The sequence below is a fragment of the Oncorhynchus clarkii genome, chromosome 26 (assembly GCF_045791955.1).
Source record: "Oncorhynchus clarkii lewisi isolate Uvic-CL-2024 chromosome 26, UVic_Ocla_1.0, whole genome shotgun sequence".
In the NCBI taxonomy this organism is placed as follows: domain Eukaryota; kingdom Metazoa; phylum Chordata; class Actinopteri; order Salmoniformes; family Salmonidae; genus Oncorhynchus; species Oncorhynchus clarkii.
This window is the reverse complement of record NC_092172.1, coordinates 40,768,346-40,789,014: the sequence shown is the minus strand read 5'-3', so window position 1 is coordinate 40,789,014 and position 20,669 is coordinate 40,768,346. Positions and strand designations below refer to the sequence as shown.

Sequence of the window (20,669 nt, the reverse complement as noted above, 5' to 3'; positions counted from 1 at the left end):
GTATTACAGGACAGTCAGGTTACATTATGTGTTGTATTACAGGACAGTCAGGTTACATTATGTGTTGTATTACAGGACAGTCCGGTTACATTATGTGTTGTATTACAGGGCAGTCAGGTTACATTATGTGTTGTATTACAGGACAGTCAGGTTACATTATGTGTTGTATTACAGGACAGTCAGGTTACATTATGTGTTGTATTACAGGACAGTCAGGTTACATTATGTGTTGTATTACAGGACAGTCAGGTTACATTATGTGTTGTATTACAGGACAGTCAGGTTACATTATGTGTTGTATTACAGAGCAGTCAGGTTACATTATGTGTTGTATTACAGGGCAGTCCGGTTGGGTTCAGGTTCATGATCTTCTTTTTATACTTTGAGAATTAATACCTTATTATCTCAATTAAATGTACTGAAATGAATGTACATGTGACACAAAAAGGCAATTCATTATTTTGTCCGGTAAAAAATATGCTTGTTTGGTGGATTATTTTCATCTACCAGTCCCCTTGGCAGGGGAGCCAAAACGTTCATTTAGGACACTTCCTGCAGCCTTTATCAAGTAAATTATTATCCACTTGTCTACGCTCAGTACTACCTTTTGTTACTGTGATGTTTCATTCTATTTATTCTAGCCTTATTTTAGCTGGTATGTTGGCTCAGAAAAACACCTTGTTTACACGAAGAGAGTGACTGGGGTGTTATGTGGTCAGATGAATGCATGAGAATTTGGGTTTTCCCCTCATTTGGCAGTGTGTGGGCCTCCATGCCAACCCATCAATTTAGCTATTCATTTAGATGCTCTATTACCTTTTTGAAAGAAGGGAAGATTGAATTCCAGCATTGCTTGGTGAATATCGTACCTGGATGTGAAAATGTAACAGCTGTGACTAACTCCGTGGTTAACAAGTACAATAACACCACATTTATTTCTTATGAAAGTAATTTCCCTTTAATTGAAACTAAGTAGACTAAGGATATTATATGAAATAAACTATTATGAGCTCTTGAAAATGATGAGAAGCAAAGTCTAGAAGTGTGCAGGCAGCCGTGTTTATAGTAGAGACTGTATATTTCCCGTGAGGCCTCAGAGGATCAATAATAGCATACCATGAGGGATCAATAAAGTTGTTCAAAAAAAATGGAACAAATAAAAATTATTGATTGACATAATAAAATTAAGAAATGGATTGATGGTCTCAGGATAGACCGGTCTTCCAAAGTTCAGTTTGACCATCTCAGGAGTAGCCTTACAAAGTTCAGTTTGACCATCTCAGGAGTAGACCGGTCTTCCAAAGTTCAGTTTGACCATCTCAGGAGTAACCTTACAAAGTTATGTTTGACCTTCTCAGGAGTAACCTTACAAAGTTCAGTTTGACCTTCTCAGGAGTAACCTTACAAAGTTCAGTTTGACCTTCTCAGGAGTAACCTTACAAAGTTCAGTTTGACCTTCTCAGGAGTAACCTTACAAAGTTCAGTTTGACCTTCTCAGGAGTAGCCTTACAAAGTTCAGTTTGACCTTCTCAGGAGTAGCCTTACAAAGTTCAGTTTGACCTTCTCAGGAGTAGCCTTACAAAGTTCAGTTTGACCATCTCAGGAGTAGCCTTACAAAGTTCAGTTTGACCATCTCAGGAGTAGCCTTACAAAGTTCAGTTTGACCATCTCAGGAGTAGCCTTACAAAGTTCAGTTTGACCTTCTCAGGAGTAGCCTTACAAAGTTCAGTTTGACCTTCTCAGGAGTAGCCTTACAAAGTTCAGTTTGACCTTCTCAGGAGTAGCCTTACAAAGTTCAGTTTGACCTTCTCAGGAGTAGCCTAGTCTTCCAATGTTCAGTATGGATTCATCTCAAACGAGAATAGACCGTTGTGATACTACATACAGTAGTTAACAGGTTTTACTTTGATATCTTGAAAATCATATCTAATGGAATAATGGAATACCATTTTCACCGTAATAAAATAAACCTAGTTATTGTATCAGACCTGGGCAGCAAATTGCATTGATTAGACTGCAAATCCTGCAAACCAATACTGTCTTTCCTATTGGTGGCAATTGTATTTGGAAAAGCCCTTTACTGGCATATCCAGGCGCCAGATAGCTAGCCCATACGTCAGAAAGACAGATGTAATTTGTGGATAGAAATGCCAAAATGTCGATGCATGTAATCCTTTCAAAAGGTGATTGAGGTTATTGGTTAAAGCTTGGCTTGTTTCCATAATCTAACACAACAAGCAAAGTGCTTATTACAAGTTCTAGGAAAGAAAGCTCATGTTGCAAGCCCTCCCTCTAACTTGGGCACGATTCCAAAACAATTCATCTCCGCTATACATTAGGTAGGTCCTTGTGTTGAGGCCCTCTGGCTGGTGACAGCCATATGGAAATAACATCACCTGTAGTCTCATGCCTACCATATTCCTTACCACTGTCTTGTCCACCCTTTTCAGATCTTCCAGAGGGTAGAAGAATGGTCTGAGGAATTGGTTTAGAATCTGGCTTTGAATACCTGCCTGCTGTATGTCTTCCAATGACACACAGCTTCATGGGACAGATTAATACTGAGAAACCAATTCCATTTGATATCCATCATAATTCAAAATGCTTTCATGGATACTGTATTAATATTGTAATCTTGTCATCAGATAATATAAAGTGTGTTAGGACTGCCTGGTAGCAGGTAGGCTGTTCATCAGATAATATAAAACATGTTAGGACTGCCTGGTAGCAGGTAGGCTGTTCATCTGTTAGGACTGCCTGGTAGCAGGTAGGCTGTTCATCAGATAATATAAAACATGTTAGGACTGCCTGGTAGCAGGTAGGCTGTTCATCAGATAATATAAAGCATGTTAGGACTGCCTGGTAGCAGGTAGGCTGTTCATCAGATAATATAAAGCGTGTTAGGACTGCCTGGTAGCAGGTAGGCTGTTCATCAGATAATATAAAGTGTGTTAGGACTGCCTGGTAGCAGGTAGGCTGTTCATCAGATAATATAAAGCGTGTTAGGACTGCCTGGGAAGTGGTACCAGAGGTGAAGGTAGGCTGTTCATCAGATAATATAAAGCGTGTTAGGACTGCCTGGTAGCAGGTAGGCTGTTCATCAGATAATATAAAGCGTGTTAGGACTGCAGATAATATAAAGCGTGTTAGGACTGCCTGGTAGCAGGTAGGCTGTTCATCAGATAATATAAAGCGTGTTAGGAGTGCCTGGGAAGTGGTACCAGAGGTGAAGGTAGGCTGTCTTTTCCTCCAAGCTTTGATTAGCTTTATATCATGTTGTGTCATTTGGCACGAGTAACAGATGCTTTTTGAGATATCCAGGTACACATAGGCCTTTAGAAATGATAGTTTTCAGCTAGATTTGCAGTTGTGAACTTCATGTGAACAATGAAGAACATGGTAATCAATCTCTTATGGTTTTTCATACCCCGTGTCACGTTCTGACCTTAGTTCCTTTGTGATGTCTTTGTTTTAGTATGGTCAGGGCGTGAGTTGGGTGGGCAGTCTATGTTTCAGAGGCAGCTGTCAATCGTTGTCCCTGATTGAGAACCATACTTAGGCAGCCTGTTTTCACCCTTGAGTTGTGGGTGATTATTTTCTGTTTCGTATCCGTACCAGACAGAACTGTTTCGGTTTCATTTCGTTCTCTTGTTGGTTTTGTATTTTAGTGTTCTGAGTTCTATTAAAGAATATGAACACTTACCACGCTGCGCATTGGTCCTCAAATTCTTCCACCACAGACAGACGTTACACCCCGTCCAACATCAATGGGGTCAATATCCTGAAATGACGGGTTAAATTGACCCTGACCCATACAGTGGTGTAAAGTACTTAAGTAAAAATACTTTAAAGTACTACTTAAGTTGTTTTTTTGTGTACTTTTACTTTACTATTTATATTTTTGACAACTTTTACTTTTACTTTACTACATTCCTAAAGAAAAGTATATACTTTTTACTCCATACATACTTCCTGACAACCAAAAGTACTCGTTACATTTTAAACGCTTAGCAGGACAGAAAAATGGTCAAAAACACAGACTTATCAAGAGAACATCCCTGGTCATCCCTACTGCCTCTGATTAGGCGGACTCACTAAACACACACGTTACGTTTGGAAATTATGTCTGAGTGTTGGGAGTGTTCCCCTGACTCTCTGTAAATGACATCGGAGTGTTGGAGTGTTCCCCTGGCTATCTGTAAATTATGTCTCAGTGTTGGAGTGTTCCCCTGGCTATCTGTAAATTATGTCTCAGTGTTGGAGTGTTCCCCTGGCTATCTGTAAATAATGTCAGAGTGTTGGAGTGTTCCCCTGGCTATCTGTAAATGACGTCAGAGTGTTGGAGTGTTCCCCTGGCTGTCTGTAAATGACGTCGGAGTGTTGGAGTGTTCCCCTGGCTATCTGTAAATGATGTCTCAGTGTTGGAGTGTTCCCCTGGCTATCTGTAAATGATGTCTCAGTGTTGGAGTGTTCCCCTGGCTATCTGTAAATGTTGTCTGAGTGTTGGAGTGTTCCCCTGGCTATCTGTAAATGACATCGGAGTGTTAGAGTGATGCAGCACTCCATCACTTTCCTTCTTGGTCAAATAGCCCTTACATAGCCTGGAGGTGTGTTTTGGGTCAATGTGCTGTTGAAAAACAAATGATAGTCCCACTAAGCGCAAACCAGATGGGATGGCGTATGGCTGCAGAATGCTGTGGTAAACACGCTGGTTTAGTGTGGCTTGATTTCTAAATAAATCACTGACAGTGTCACCAGCAAATCACCCTCACACCATCACATTTTTAATACAATTCGACCGTTGAGGTTGAGATGTGTTTGTTACTTGAACTCTGTGAAGCATTTATTTAGGCTACAATCTGAGGTGCTGTTAACTCTAATGAACTTATCCTCTGCAGCAGAGGTAACTCTGGGTCTTCCTTTCCTGTGGTGGTCCTAATGAGAGCCATTTTCATCATAGTGCTTGATGATTTTTGCGACTGGACTTGTGGCTGAAATGTTCCGGATTGACTGACCTTCATGTCTTAAAGTTATGATTTACTGTCTATCGTTTCTCTTTGCGTATTTGAGCTGTTCTTGCCATAATATAGACCTGGTCTTTTACCAAATAGGGCTATCTTCTGAAAACCAACCCTACCTTGTCACAATACAACAGATTGGCTCAAACGCATTAAGAAGGAAAGAAATTCCCCAAAATGTAAAATAACTTTTAACAAGGCATACCTGTTAATTGAAATGCATTCCAGGTGACTACCTCATGAAGCTGGTTGAGATAATGCCAAGAGTGTGCAAAGCTGTCATCAAGGCATAGTGTGGCTACTTTGAAGAATCTCAAATATGAAATATATTTTGATTTGTTTATCTTTTTTTTGCTTAGTACATGATTCCATGTGTGTCATTTCAAAGTTTTGATGTCTTCACTGTTATTCAACAATGTAGAAAATAGTAAAAATAAAGAAAAACCCTTATAAGGGAATAAGTAGGTGTGTCCCAACTTTGTTGGACGTTTAAGCTTTCTAATGGGTATGACATCATCATTGTGGGCATGGCAGGTAATGACAGTCAAAATAACATAATTGTGGGCGAGGCATAATGGTAAGTCAAAATGACAAAGCCTTCCCGAGGAAAACAATGTTAAAGGTCCCGAACAGTGAAAATCATGGTTTTCATCAAATTGGATAATATTTGAATGACATCAGTGCAAAGTAGGGTGACCCAAGCAAGAAAAGTGACTGTAGCTGGTTAATTGATCAAGTTTTCAGGCCACATTTCAGGTGAAGTTGTTTTATCAATTGGGGAGAACATTCGATGGGTCTTGCCAGGAAGCTAATCCATGAGGACAGATGCTGTACCATCATTGACAGTGGCTCTTGCAAGCGCTGACCATAATATCAGAATTGGATGAGTCTGACACGGTAGCCAACATTTTGGGGGAATCGGGGAGAGGGGGGGCCTAACGTTACATAATGTGGCTGCGTTGTCTTGTGAATGGTACATTTTCTGTAACACACCTGATAGTCACTATATGGTTGTTCTTCCATCACTAAGCCCCCTACGTTGAGTCTGAGACCTGCCAGAGCACAGCTAGCACGGAGGAATGTCATCCACAAAAGGAGTTGCTGTGTGTATTGTATTTGTAATTTACCTCTGAAAAGTCTATTCCACCATTCCATTGTGTTTGGGCTTTTGTCTTACAGTAGATGTAGCTTGTGTCATTGGGGCTCATCATGATGATTATTATCATTTCACATTCCATCCCCTTTCATCTTTCCACTATCATCAAGCAGTAATGATAGACATTTTAGAAAATTCAACATCTACTGTCTGCACAGCTTCCCAGGCAACTACCACAGCAGGAATGCTGTGATACAAAATCAACTTTCCCAAGACAAAGAAGAGGGGATATGCTGTGAAGCCTGTGAAGACAGATTCAACATATGGTATGTCATTGTTATTCACTTCAAATCTGCGTCAATTGAGCATTTCAGGCTCACTAACTATTGAAATACAAAAAAGCACAGGACCAAATAGTGCATATTTAAAATGGAGTACTTCAAAAACACCAGAAAACACACTGTAGAGTGTGTAGATCACTACATCAACGGATTGGTACTGTCATAACTCAGAACAGGAAATTACAGGAAATTAAATACACGTTACCCTTTTCAAAAAAACATTATAGGCTACTCAGACAGGATCTCCTCTTCAACGAAGGCACCCTTGATTCAGCGCCCTATGAGAGGAAGCAATGTGATCTGTCCCTCCCAGGACCCCTGTCTGTCCAGTGAGAGAGGCCTGGTCTGTCCATCCCAGGGCCCCTGTCTGCCCAGTGAGAGAGGCCTTGTCTGTCCATCACAGGACCCCTGTCTGCCCAGAGAGAGAGGCCTGGTCTGTTCATCCCAGGACCCCTGTCTGCCCAGTGAGAGAGGTCTGATCTGTTCATCACAGGACGCCGGTCTGCCCAGTGAGAGAGGCCTGATCTGTCCATCCCAGGACCCCTGTCTGCCCAGTGAGAGAGGCCTGGTCTGTTCATCCCAGGACCCCTGTCTGCCCAGTGTGAGAGGTCTGATCTGTTCATCACAGGACGCCGGTCTGCCCAGTGAGAGAGGCCTGATCTGTCCATCCCAGGACCCCTGTCTGCCCAGTGTGAGATGCTTGATCTGTTCATCCCAGGACCCCTGTCTGCCAAGTGAGAGAGGCCTGATCTGTCCATCCCAGGACCCCTGTCTGCCCAGTGAGAGAGGCCTGGTCTGTCCATCCCAGGACCCCTGTCTGCCCAGTGAGAGAGGCCTGGTCTGTCCATCTCAGGACCCCTGTCTGCCCAGTGAGAGAGGCCTGATCTGTCCATCCCAGGACTCCTGTCTGCCCAGTGAGAGAGGCCTGATCTGTCCCTCCCAGCACCCCTGTCTGCCCAGTGAGAGAGACCTGATCTGTCCATCCCAGGACCCCTGTCTGCCCAGTGAGAGAGGCCTGATCTGTCCATCCCACAGGACCCCTGTCTGCCCAGTGAGAGAGGCCTGATCTGTTCATCCCACAGGACCCCTGTCTGCCCAGTGAGAGAGGCCTGATCTGTTCATCCTAGGACTCCTGTCTGCCCAGTGTGAGATGCCTGATCTGTTCATCCTAGGACTCCTGTCTGCCCAGTGAGAGAGGCCTGGCAACGAGGCCATAGCTGGATTTGTCTCCCACTTCAATCTTGGGGGTGACTGAAGCCAAGTGGGTGACTGAAGCCAAGTGGGTGACTGAAGCCAAGTGGGTGACTGAAGCCAAGTGGGTGACTGAAGCTAAGAGGGTGACTGAAGCTAAGAGGGTGACTGAAGCCAAGTGGGTGACTGAAGCCAAGTGGTTGACTGAAGCCAAGTAGGTGACTGAAGCCAAGTCGGTGACTGAAGCCAAGAGGGTGACTGAAACCAAGAGGGTGACTGAAGCCAAGTGGGTGACTGAAACCAAGTGGGTGACTGAAGCCAAGTGGGTGGCTGAAGCCAAGTGGGTGGCTGAAACCAAGTAGGTGACTGAAACCAAGTGTGTGACCGAAGCCAAGTGGGTGACTGAAACCAAATGTGTGACCGAAGCCAAGTGGGTGACTGAAACCAAGTGTGTGACTAAAACCAAGTGTGTGACTGAAACCTGCTTGATTGAAGTCGGGGTACATAGGTCCACCTCCTCTCTTGCTGTGGGATGGGCAAAAATGTCAAAATACAATGACAAAATATCCTAAAGATCAGTATAAAACCTCTTTGATCTCTAGGGGCGCTATTTCATTTTTGGATAAAAAACGTTCCCGTTTTAAGCGCGATATTTTGTCACGAAAAGATGCTCGACTATGCATATTCTTGACAGTTTTTGAAAGAAAACACTCTGAAGTTTCAGAATCTGCAAAGATATTGTCTGTAAGTGCCCCAGAACTCATTCTACAGGCGAAACCAAGATGATGCATCAACCAGGAAATGAGCAGAATTTCTGAAGCTCTGTTTTCCATTGTCTCCTTATATGGCTGTGATTGCGCAAGGAATGAGCCTACACTTTCTGTCGTTCCCCCAAAGTGTTAGCAGCATTGTGACGTATTTGTAGGCATATCATTGGAAGATTGACCATAAGAGACTACATTTTCCAAGTGTCCGCCTGGTGTCCCTGCGTCGAAATTGGAGCGTAAAGCCAGGTGCAATTATTTTTCCATTTGAGAGCAAGGAGAAACCAGGCTTCCACGAAGGATATATCATTGAAGAGATATGTGGAAAAACACCTTGAGGATTGATTCTAAACCACGTTTGCCATGTTTCAGTCGATATTATGGAGTTAATTTGGAAAAAAGTTCGCGTTTTGAGGGCTGAATTTTCGTTTTTTTTTTTTTTTTTTGGTAGCCAAATGTGATGTACAAAACGGAGCTATTTCTAATACACAAAGAATCTTTTTGGAAAAACGGAGCATCTGCTATCTAACTGAGAGGCTCCTCATTGAAAACATCAGAAGTTCTTCAAAGGTAAGTTATTTTATTTGAAGGCTTTACTTGTTTTTGTGATAGTTGCCTGCTAAATGCTAACGCTAAAGCTAACGCTAATGCTAACGCTAAATGCTACGCTAGCTAGCTACTGTTACACAAATGATTGTTTTCCTATGGTTGAAAAGCATATTTTGAAAATCTGAGATGACAGTGTTGTTAACAAAAGGCTAAGCTTGAGAGCTAGCATATTTATTTCATTTCATTTGCGATTTTCATGAATAGTTAACGTTGCGTTATGGTAATGAGCTTAGGTCTATAAATAGAATCCCGGATCCGGGTTTGGTCGTCGCAACAGGTTAAAAACAAAACACAAAATAATTATATTTTAAAAATGTATTTAATTCAAATAAAAAATGATTAAAAAAAGGAAGTATTTCTGTAATATTAAATGACAGAAATACATTTGCTAGTAAGTGGTCCATACAGCCACCACATTCTCAGTAACGCAGAACGTTGCAGAAACGTCTGACTTGCTGTGACTGGGACATGTTGTTGTTTATCTACCTTAGTTGAATGCACTGACTACAGGTCACTTTGGATAAGAGTGTCTGCTAAAATGGAAATGCACACGAAAGCGTTCAAAAGTTTGGGTTCACTTAGAATTGTCCTTGTTGTCGAAAGAAAAGCAAATTTTTTTGGTCCATTAAATACAGTGTAGACATTGTTACTGTTGTAAATGACTATTGTAGCTGGAAACGGCTGTTTTTTTATGGAATGTCTACATAGGTGTACAGAGCCCCATTATCAGCAACCATCACTCCTGTGTTCCAATGGCACGTTGTGTGAGCTAATCCAAGTTTATTATTTTAAAAGGCTAATTGATCATTAGAAAACCTTTTTGCAATTATGTTAGCACAGCTGAAAACTGTTGTTCTGATTAAAGAAGCAATAAAACTGGCCTTCTTTAGACTGGTTGAGAATCTGGAGCATCAGTATTTGCGGGTTCGATTACAGGCTCAAAATGGCCAGAAACAAAGACCTTTCTTCTAAAACTCATCAGTCTATTCTTGTTCTGAGAAACAAAGGCTATTCCATGCGAGAAATTGCCAAGAAACTGAAGATCTCGTACAACGCTGTGTACTACTCCCTTCACAGAACAGCGGAAACTGGCTCTAACCAGAGTAGAAAGAGGAGTGGGAGGCCCCGGTGCAAACTGAGCAAGAGGACAAGTACATTAGAGTGTCTAGTTTGAGAAACAGACGCCTCAATGATCCAAAAATGATAAACACAATGTGGCAATGGAACACAGGACTGATGGTTGCTGATAATGGGCCTTTGTACGCCTATGTAGATATTCCATAAACATCAGCCGTTTCTTAACAATGTCTACACTGTATTTCTGATCAATTTGATGTTATTTTAATGGACAAAGAATTTCCTTTTCTTTCAAAAACATGGACATTTCTCAGTGACCCCAAACTTTTGAACCGTAGTGTATGGAAAAATGAATATACTTAAATGAACTACAAAGCACACTGGGTGTTATTATTGGCCTTGTTTTGGGGCGGAGCGTATTAGAACAATACTCAGCATGTTTGCAATTGTTTTTACATATACAGTCATGGCCAAAAGTTTGGAGAATGACACAAATATACATTTTCACAAAGTTTACTGCTTCAGTGTCTTTAGATATTTTTGTCAGATGTTACTATGGAATACTGAAGTATAATTACAAGCATTTTCTAAGTATCAAAGGCTTTTATTGATAATTACATGAAGTTGATGCAAAGTGTCAATATTTGCAGTGTTGACCCTTCTTTTTCAAGACCTCTGCAATCAGCCCTGGTATGCTGTCAATTAACTTCTGGGCCACATCCTGACTGATAGCAGCTCATTCTTGCATAATCAATGCTTGTAGTTTGTGGGTTTTTGTTTGTCCACCCGCCTCTTGAGGATTGACCACAAGTTCTCAATGGGATTAAGGTCTGGGGAGTTTCCTCGCCATGGACCCAAAATATCAATGTTTTGTTCCCCGAGCCACTTAGTTATCACTTTTGCCTTATGGCAAGGTGCTCCATCATGCTGGAAAAGGCATTGTTCATCACCAAACTGTTCCTGGGTGGTTGGGAGAAGTTGCTCTCGGAGGATGTGTTGGTACCATTCTTTACTCATGGCTGTGTTCTTAGGCAAAATTGTGAGTGAGCCCACTCCCTTGGCTGAGAAGCAACCCCACATATGAATAGTCTCAGGATGCTTTACTGTTGGCATGACACAGGACTGATGGTAGCACTCACCTTGTCTTCTCCGGACAAGCTTTTTTCCGGATGTCCCAAACAATCAGTATGGGGATTCATCAGAGAAAATGACTTTACCCCAGTCCTCAGCAGACCAATCCCTGTACCTTCTGCAGAATATCAGTCTTTCCCTGATGTTTTTCCTGGAGAGAAGTGGCTTCTTTGCTGCCCTTCTTGACACCAGGCCATCCTCCAAAAGTCTTTGCCTCACTGTGCATGCAGATGCACTCACACCTGCCTGCTGCCATTCCTGAGAAAATTCTGTACTGGTGGTGCACCAATCCCACAGCTAAATTAACTTTAGGAGACGGTCCTGGCGCTTGCTGGACTTTCTTGGGCGCCCTGAAGCCTTCTTCACAACAATTGAACCGCTCTCCTTGAAGTTCTTGATGATCCGATAAATAGTTGATTTAGGTGCAATCTTACTGGCAGCAATATCCTTGCCTGTGAAACCCTTTTTGTGCAAAGCAATGATGACGGCACGTGTTTCCTTGCAGGTAACCATGGTTGACTGAGGAAGAACAAAGTTTCCAAGCACCACCCTCCTTTTGAAGTTTCCAGTCTGTTATTCAAACTCAATCAGCATGACAGAGTTGTCTCCAGCCTTGTCCTTGTCAACACTCACACCTGTGTCAACAAGAGAATCACTGACATGATGTCAGATGGTCCTTTTGTGGCAGGGCTGAAATGCAGTGGAAATGTTTTTGGGGGATTCAGTTCATTTGCATGGCAAAGAGGGACTTTGCAATTAATTGCAATTCATCTGATCACTCTTCATAACATTCTGGAGTAGATGGCCACGACAATACTTTGTATTGTTTTTTTCAGCATTCGGACGGGAGGTGAGTGTTACAAATTGTACATATCAGTGTGTCCTGCACACCGGATGGTGGCCGGGTGCCTATATTAGGCTTATGGCTCTAATATATTTGGGGGGTAAATTGATGTCTCACCATTATTTCTCACCTTCATTTCTCATGACTGTTCATGTCGATCAATATTCTGGCTATGCTGGTATATTGTAAATGATCAAATAAATGTATGATCAATACATACAGTTGTGAACATATTGTCATTGCTAATGCAGAGGCACCAATAAATTGTCCAGTACATTCTGTCATTGTCTAAGCTTCTAAGGTGACTCAAGTTTTACTCAGTCTTGTGCAGAAGTGTATCAGTCAACTGTATTGTGTAATTAGTTACACAACGACAGAAAATACAGTTGTGTTGTTGTTGTTTTCTCTGACATCCAACAGTCCATGATCAGCTCTGTTGACCATGAGAGCATTTAGCAGAGGAAATGGGTTGAGGCGTACCTTTTTCAGCTTGGAATGACATGGCCCATTGTCTAACTTGTCATCAATGACATGTGGTCCATTGTTTACCTTGTTACCTGGCAACGACCACACGGGTGTTTTAAAATAGCTGTCAGTCAAGGCAAGCTCATGAATGTAAGCTCCCCGCCCACTCAGCCTGTTCTTTCAGGTTTTCTAATAGCTGGCAAGGAGATAAAAGGTACAATTTCTTCAGTTCGAAGCATTTTAAATGCCTAAAATTATTATGGTGGATGTTTTGGTCATTCAAAGGCTTTTTTAACTTGGGAAATAAGATGACTGTGCAGGACCTTTTAAGGTTTTGAAAAAGACTAAGAAAGGATATTCAGTGTCTTATCACCAAATGTGTTTCCCAGTGTTTTCCCGGAAAGCACATTTTCAGAAAGTATCCAACTTTACCAATGCTCACCCTGATCAAAGCGGCAGTACATCAGGCCTATAGTAATACTGTGTGATGCAGAAATAGAACACAGCGGAGAAGTATTCTATAGTGTGGCAGAGTGAAGACATAGTCAGCCAATTACAGGAGAATGTGCCTCTCAGATGGAGAAGAATTAGCCAATGGAGGGAGTGAAAGCGTCTATATTTGGCAACACTGTCAAAAGAGCACTTCCTCTTTCTATTAATACGATCTGCATCCTTCCTGTGACCTCATAAAACAAGCTCCTCCGGTGCGAGGAATTATTCTTTCCAATTCATTTTTCTCTAATTAAATTCTGCATCAGCACGCTCCACTATAAATCGACCAAATTCAAGGAGCTGCAAATTAAAAAGTGTGTGTGTGTGTGTGTGTGTGTGTGTGTGTGTGTGTGTGTGTGTGTGTGTGTGTGTGTGTGTGTGTGTGTGTGTGTGTGTGTGTGTGTGTGTGTGTGTGTGTGTGTGTGTGTGTGTGTGTGTGTGTGTGTGTGTGTGTGTGAGAGAGAGAGAGGGAGGGAGAGTGAAGAGAGAAAGATAGAAAGAGAGAGAGAAGCTGATTTGCCTGTGTCAAGGCATATCATGGGTGTGTGTGTGTGTGAGTGTGAAGCTGATTTGCCTGTGTCAAGGCATATGTGGGTGTGTGTGCGTGTGTGTGTGTGTGTGGTGTGTGTGTGTGTGTGTGTGTGTGTGTGTGTGGGTGTGTGTGACACATATTCAGCCCCTCTTGAAGGACAATGGAAGTTCAATAGAAAATGTTTGTCTTTCTGCATCACAGCCTTTAGCCGGGTGGTTTAACAATACACAACACGTACCCTGATGAAAGCTGTACTGCTGTGTTGATTTCTGACACTACAGAATCATTTCCCTGAATACCTCCCACAGTACAGTTTCCAGTCTGTTCCTAAATTCATGCACCTTGGTTGGAATGTGAGGTAGCAACAGTATACACTTTCCTTTACAGGTGCAGAATGGGGTGAAAATCACTGCACAAGATACTGGAAAAACAGCCATGTTTTATTGGTGTTTGGGTATGAACTACAATCTCTGGTATCAATAAATGTACGCTGTATTCCTTGAGAGGTATGGGAAGGAGGCTAACGGAGATATCCGTTTGACTCCTCAGTCTCTCACATTCTCTCTCTTTTACATTTGAATCCATAAGCACATGTAAAATTTTGATGTGAAAATCTTTTTTTTTTTTTTTTGCATGTTATTTTGAAAATACGTCTCGTATAAATGTACCACTTGAGGAGCATTGTCTCAGAAAATGAGAGAAGGGACAAAACCCCCAATACAGTAACCTCCCATAGATGGACAGTTGGCAGAACAACACACAGTAAACCAATCACCAGCTCCACATAGAAATGAATCTCTCACAGCCTTATTGGCTGTAGACTATACTGTCAAAGGTCAAGCATTCAGCCACCTAAAGCATTGAAAAAGAACTGAAAGCATTGAAAATGAATTGAAAGCATTGAAAAGGAATTGAAAGCATTGAAAAGGAATCACTAGAAGGGGAAAGAATGGTTAACCTTGGCTATATGTGATATGAACATCCCCTGCATGTGAAACTGGACTGGACCAGAACAGTGTCCATGTGGTGTTTGACGACCCCAAGCAACACGTTATATACAGACATAACCAGTGAATAGATCAGAATGGACTTGTCAGAGATACTTGTTTTATGGATATGGATGCTTAAGTGCTGAATGAATGCTTCTGTATGTGCAATTTCTTTATGATGAACAACTGGCACAATGCTCAGTACATACTAAACAACAGGCTCACATACCCATAACTCAAATGCCTATGACTTTCACACTGAGCACTAATGTCTGTATTGAGTCAATTCAGTCTATTTGGGATGCCAGTTGGAGATACTAACACAATAGTGATCTATGCCGTTTTAGCATACACTTTTACCCAGAGGGACTTGTTTACATTTTACATATGGGTGGCACCAGCGAGAATCAAACTTAGAACCTTGGTGTGTTGCGAGCGCCATGCTCTAGTGCCTGAGCCACAGCACCACCTGATCATGAAAAGGTCATGTTTACCCATTCAGTTGTCGGGAGCATAATATGGAGTGTGAGACTTTCTTTATCTTCGTATTGTCATAAGCATGACACAAGCTGTCGTGGCCGCGTACTGTATGTCAGCTAATGACAGCTGGCTGTGCCCTGCTATGATGCAAAACCAAGTGTGTCCCCTAAGTAGCCACTTTGGTAACGTGCTGCCTGTCGTACCAAACATTCTCCCCGTCAAACACAGTTGTGTTAACTTAGTGGATACAACTGCAGCATAACTCCCTGCCCCTGTAATTCACCCAGGCACTTTAGCCTGCAATCTAACAGTGGATTTTGGGGGGAATTGTATTGTAAAGTTAAGCGGCAGTTGTTAGCTCCGGGACAACGGCCCTGGCATATCTGCTCCTCCTCACGCTCCGCACAAGGTCCGTGTTTCCATGGCGACTGTCCGTAGGCTATTTCTGCGCTCCTCATTCCTTATCTGTTCTTCACTGCTATTGCGTCACATCTTCAATATCTGCCCCCACGGCCATCGTGGGCCAAAACCCCTCCCTCCTTTCCTCATTCCCTCCCTTCCTCCCTCCTTCACTCAACTACCAAATGAAATGCGCCGTGTAAACAGAGTAGAGCAAAGACAAGGCGGTGTTGTGATAAATGGACGATGAGAGAGGTGCCACCTAAAGGCCTTGGGTTGTGTTTTTTCCCTGACAAACATGGCCGAGAAGATCAGAGTAGGAGCCTCTCAGAAATCAGAAGACTAGCTCCTCCATTAGCTGCTGTGTAAAGGGATACGGGTTGGAGTTTTCAAGCTGCTTGCTGGATCAACTTCTCCTCTAGCTCATCTAGAAGCCTACCAATGGACTGCTGATGCAGTTCAATGAGCAATTACACCTCCCTGTTTACTACAGACTGACAGTACAGACGGTTAGCCTCCTGTGTTGGCCGACCAGGGTCACGCTGAATTACATGCGAGCTTTATCTGCGCTAACAGACGGGCTATCAGCCCACGAGTGTCTGTGACCCTAGGGTGATACCAAGGTAACGCGACAGCGCTGCTGATCTAGATCATTAACACATTACTGTAGGGCCGTGGAGCCTCCCCTTCATTCTCCCACATCTTCTGCTGCACTGCCATTCCCCCCATGTCTAAAGAGAGACAAATGAGATATGTCGAGAGGAGAGACGAATGTGCCAGAGAAAGAGAGAGAGAGGAGAAGAGAGAGGAGAATGTAAGAGAGGAAGGAGAAAGGGGGAGGGAGAGTAGGATGAGAGGTGAAGGAGAGGGGTTGGAAGAATGAGAGCGAGAGAGAGAGAGAGAGAGAGGTGAGAAAAGAGAGAGGGGGGGTAGGAGGGGGAGAGTGATAGAGTGTAGATAGAGTGAAAGAGATACAGCGTGAGAGGAGGGAGAGAGAGAAGAGAGCGAGAGTGTGAGGGAGGGAGGGAGGGAGGGAGGGAGGGAGGGAGGGAGGGAGGGAGGGAGGGAGGGAGGGGGAGACCTTCATCTTAATTTAAGTGAAGGATGTATAGTTGTTGATTAGGAGCCGGGAAAATGCATGTTCAGTCATTTGGCCGTCTGGTTCCCGAGGCATGTTGGCCTCACTGCTCATTTCATTAACCGCCAAGTCATGGGGACATCTGTATCTCATCTAATTTGAGTGACAGGAAGGGTACAGTGTAATACGACGATCCTCCCTCTTCATCAGTTTTATGTAATGTAGCTGTGATAATATTCGAGGGCTGTGAATATATCCAAAGGAATAAGGAAACACCAGGGCATCTGGGATATTATAATGACCTTCAAACATTTTGATAAAAATTCTCAAACAAGGCAGTATTATATTTTCATCTGAAATGGCCCTATCGTCAAATGGAAGCTGTGTTAATCTATTCTGTTGCTGCACTCATATTTGGAAACGGTCCGAACATGGTTTGAATGTAGAGAATTCATTTGAGTAGATGAGTTTGCAGTGAACCATTCTTCCCCCAACATCACACAGAGGTGAAATAAAAATTGGAGCTAAAAAGCTCATTCAGATTTGTTTTTCTTGATTTAGCCACTAGACATATATTTTTAAATAAATAATTTCTGTTTTGTAAAGACACTTTTTCAAATAGAACACCCATTTTGAAAGATGTTGATCCATTTGATCGTTAACATCATCAGTCAAGTCAGTGTCAAGTCATTCCCACACTAATCCTTACCATTCTGTCCATGATACTTCCTGTATGAGATAGCTGATATCGGATTCCTCTAATGAATCTCAATCAAATTTGGGTCTCTTGCACATTGTCTTTTGAGCTGGCTTGAATCAGTAAAGGTTCCTGTGTGTGGGAGTGGTGGTAGGTGCTCCTGTAAGTGTTGTAATGGTTGTAATGCTCCAATGGGGGCAGGTGTAAGTGGGTCTCCATGGCAGCGACACCGGCGAGCTCCTCCTCCACTGTGATGACCTCCATGGAGGAGGCGGGGCCATCGGGGTCCTGCTGGTGGTTCTGCTTCCTCATCTTGTAGAAAATGACCAGCAAGACGGCGGCCATGAGCGTGATGGCCACAAAGCAGCCGATGATGATCTTGGTGGTCTTCATCACCTCCTCCAAGCCGCGGTCCCCCTCCCCGTCCAGGTCCAGAACAGAGACGGTGTAGGTCCGCTCTGTGGTCCTGGTCTGGACTGGAGGCCCCCTGGTGGTCGAAGATGATACCCAGCCAATCGGTGGAAGAGCAGGAGTCTGGCTGTCGTCGACTGTCTCTGTGGTCTCCACGGTGACTGTGGTGAAGTAGGTGACGCCGCTGTTCTCCACCGAGGTGACGTTGAGCACGGCAGAGGCAGAGATGTTGCCCGCCGTGTTGCTCACCATGCAGGTGTAAGTCCCCGTGTCCTGCATGGTGACGGTGGTGAAGTTCAACGTCCCGTCGTTGAGGACGGCCAGGCGCACCTTGTACGCCCCGTGGGTCACCAGAGACCCGTTGGGGGTGAGCCAGCTGACCGAGGTCAACGAGCTCGTTCTGCACTTGAGCTCAGCCGCCATGCCCTCTGTGACGTTGCGGTCCGCCGGCGGCTCCACGATGACAGGCACATCGCACTGGAAGTAGCTGTGCTCTAGCTCGCCGATGTAGCGACCCCTGTAGTTTGCTGGGGTGTGGCAGCGGGCACAGCAGCTGGTGTTGGCAGGCACTGTCTCCTTCAGCCACCAGCTAAGCCACAGGATGTCACAGTTACAGTTCCAGGGGTTATGGTGCAGATGGACTCTCTCCAGGCGGTGCAGGGGGGTGAAGAGGTCATGGGGCAGCAGGGTGAGGTTGTTGTGGGCCAGGTTGAGCTCCACCAGGGACTGGAGGTCGTCAAAGGAGTTCCTCTCGATGGTCTGGATCTGAGCATGCATCATCCACAACTTCTGCAAGTTCGCCAGCCCTGCGAAAGAGCCAGGCCCTATGACAGAGATCTGGTTCCCTGACATCTCTAGCTCCTCCAGCCTGACCAAGGGTAGGATGTTGGGGATCTCCTTGAGGTTGCACATGCCCAGGTTCAGGTAGCGCAGGTTGCTGAGGTCTTGGAAGGCTCCATCTGAGATGTAGGAGAGCCGCTTGAGCTCTCCAAGGTCCAGTCTTCGCAGCGAGGGGACCCGGTTGAAGGCGTACGACGGGATGCTCTCAATGGGGTTGTTCCTCAGCCACAGCTCCTTGAGCTTGGAGAGGTACTCGAAGGCCCCATTGGGGATGGTGGTGAGACGGTTGTCGAACAGCTCCAGGGTGTTGAGACTGGCCAGGCCGTTGAAGGCGCCGATCTCGATGTTGCGGATGTGGTTCTTGCTCAGCTGCAGGATTTCCAGGTGCCGTAGATGCTTGAAGCTGTCCACCTTGATCACCTGGATGAGGTTGTCCTGCAGGTTCAGGTAACGTGTGTTGGTTGAGATGCCGTCGGGGACATCGCGCAGGCTCCGGCGGGTGCAGATCACCTTGCTGAACTGGTTGCTGCAGGAGCAGACAGAGGGGCAGGTCTGGGCACGCACCAGGCCGGCCACCGCCAGGATCTGGAGGGCCAACAGTAGCACGAAGAGGGGATAGGACCGAGCCCCCCTCAGCCTAGGATCTCTCATTGTCTGGCGCTGGAGGGAGGAGATCATTGTGATCAGCATTCATAGTTCAGTGGCTGGTGGTCCTCTCTGAAATATTGTAAAGAGAAGAGAGAAAAGTACAACAGATTAGGCAGTGGAACAATATAAGACAAGCAAAGAAAACTAGATGCAGAACAGAAGGTAATTATGGGTAATGCCACTTCTTTTTATGTGTATAAAATCTATTGAAGGGACACCATACTGTCTGTGCTCAATGCACATGCCTGGGATAATGACCTACATGAGGAAGAGAGGTGGTGAAATGTAGTTGCCTTATCATTGGGGATGGATGGATGTTCACTCATCCTAGATAGTCATCATAAACACTGTCCATCTGTGGAGCATTAGAGCAGTCAGGGATGTCAGGACTCCCCAGGACAGGACTCCCCAGGACAGGACTCCCCAGGACAGGACTCCCCATATGAACTTTACTCTCTCATCAATAAATAAATACAAATCGTTGTCATTTAGGTCCTAACCCGGGAAGTTAATTATTCATCTGTACATTTGGGGTGGCAGGGTAGCCTAGTGGTTAGAGCGTTGGACTAGTAACCGGAAGGTTGTAAGTTCAAACCACGAGCTGACAAGATACAAATCTGTCGTTCTGCCCCTGAACAGGCAGGTAACCCACTGTTCCTAGGCCCTCATTGAAAATAAGAATTTGTTCTTAACTGATTTGCCTAGTTAAATAAAGGTAAAAAAAAACAGAAACAATCTGCAATAAAACCAGACAGTCGATTTCTCTTGTTGTATACTTCATTTCATAAATTGATTTGTCACAAAGTGCTGTAACAAACTGGTCACAAAACAGACTGTTTTTTCAGTCTCAAAACGTTGACACTTCTCACAATAAGTGTTTTTAGAGGAGGACGTGTCTACCAGCTTAGAAATAAGTCAACACCAGAGATGGTACTGGTGTTGAAACAATGTCTAATATTATTCTGATAGAACAACAAACCTTATATTAGTATTCATAGTATTCATATAAGTATTCATATATAATATAAGTATTCATATGTAATATAAGTAATATAAGTATTCATATAAGTATTCATATAAGTATTCATATATAATATAAGTATTCATATAAGTATTCATATAAGTATTCATATATAATATAAGTATTCATATATAATATAAGTATTCATATATAATATAAGTATTCATATAAGTATTCATATATAATATAAGTATTCATATATAATATAAGTAATATAAGTATTCATATAAGTATTCATATAAGTATTCATATATAATATAAGTATTCATATATAATATAAGTATTCATATATAATATAAGTATTCATATAAGTATTCATATATAATATAAGTATTCATATGTAATATAAGTAATATAAGTATTCATATAAGTATTCATATAAGTATTCATATATAATATAAGTATTCATATATAATATAAGTATTCAAACTATGAGACTCAAAATCGAGCTCAAGTGCATCCTGTTTCCATTGATCATCCCTAAGATGTTTTTACAACTTGATTGGAGTCCATCTGTGCGAAATTGAATTGAATTGATTGGACATG

At 43.3% G+C, this 20,669-nt stretch overlaps 1 protein-coding gene across 1 annotated transcript in view; it reads right to left on the bottom strand.

The window, feature by feature from the left end:
• Positions 1-17,278: 17,278 nt before the first annotated feature.
• The window catches only part of LOC139384889 (leucine-rich repeat-containing protein 4C-like), a 43,257-nt gene continuing 39,866 nt past the window's right edge, over positions 17,279-20,669 (bottom strand). Inside the window, exon 2 of the mRNA XM_071129789.1 lies at positions 17,279-19,171. Coding sequence (XP_070985890.1) covers positions 17,279-19,144 — 1,866 coding nt within the window. The 5' untranslated portion in view covers positions 19,145-19,171. The remainder of the gene's footprint in view (positions 19,172-20,669) is intronic.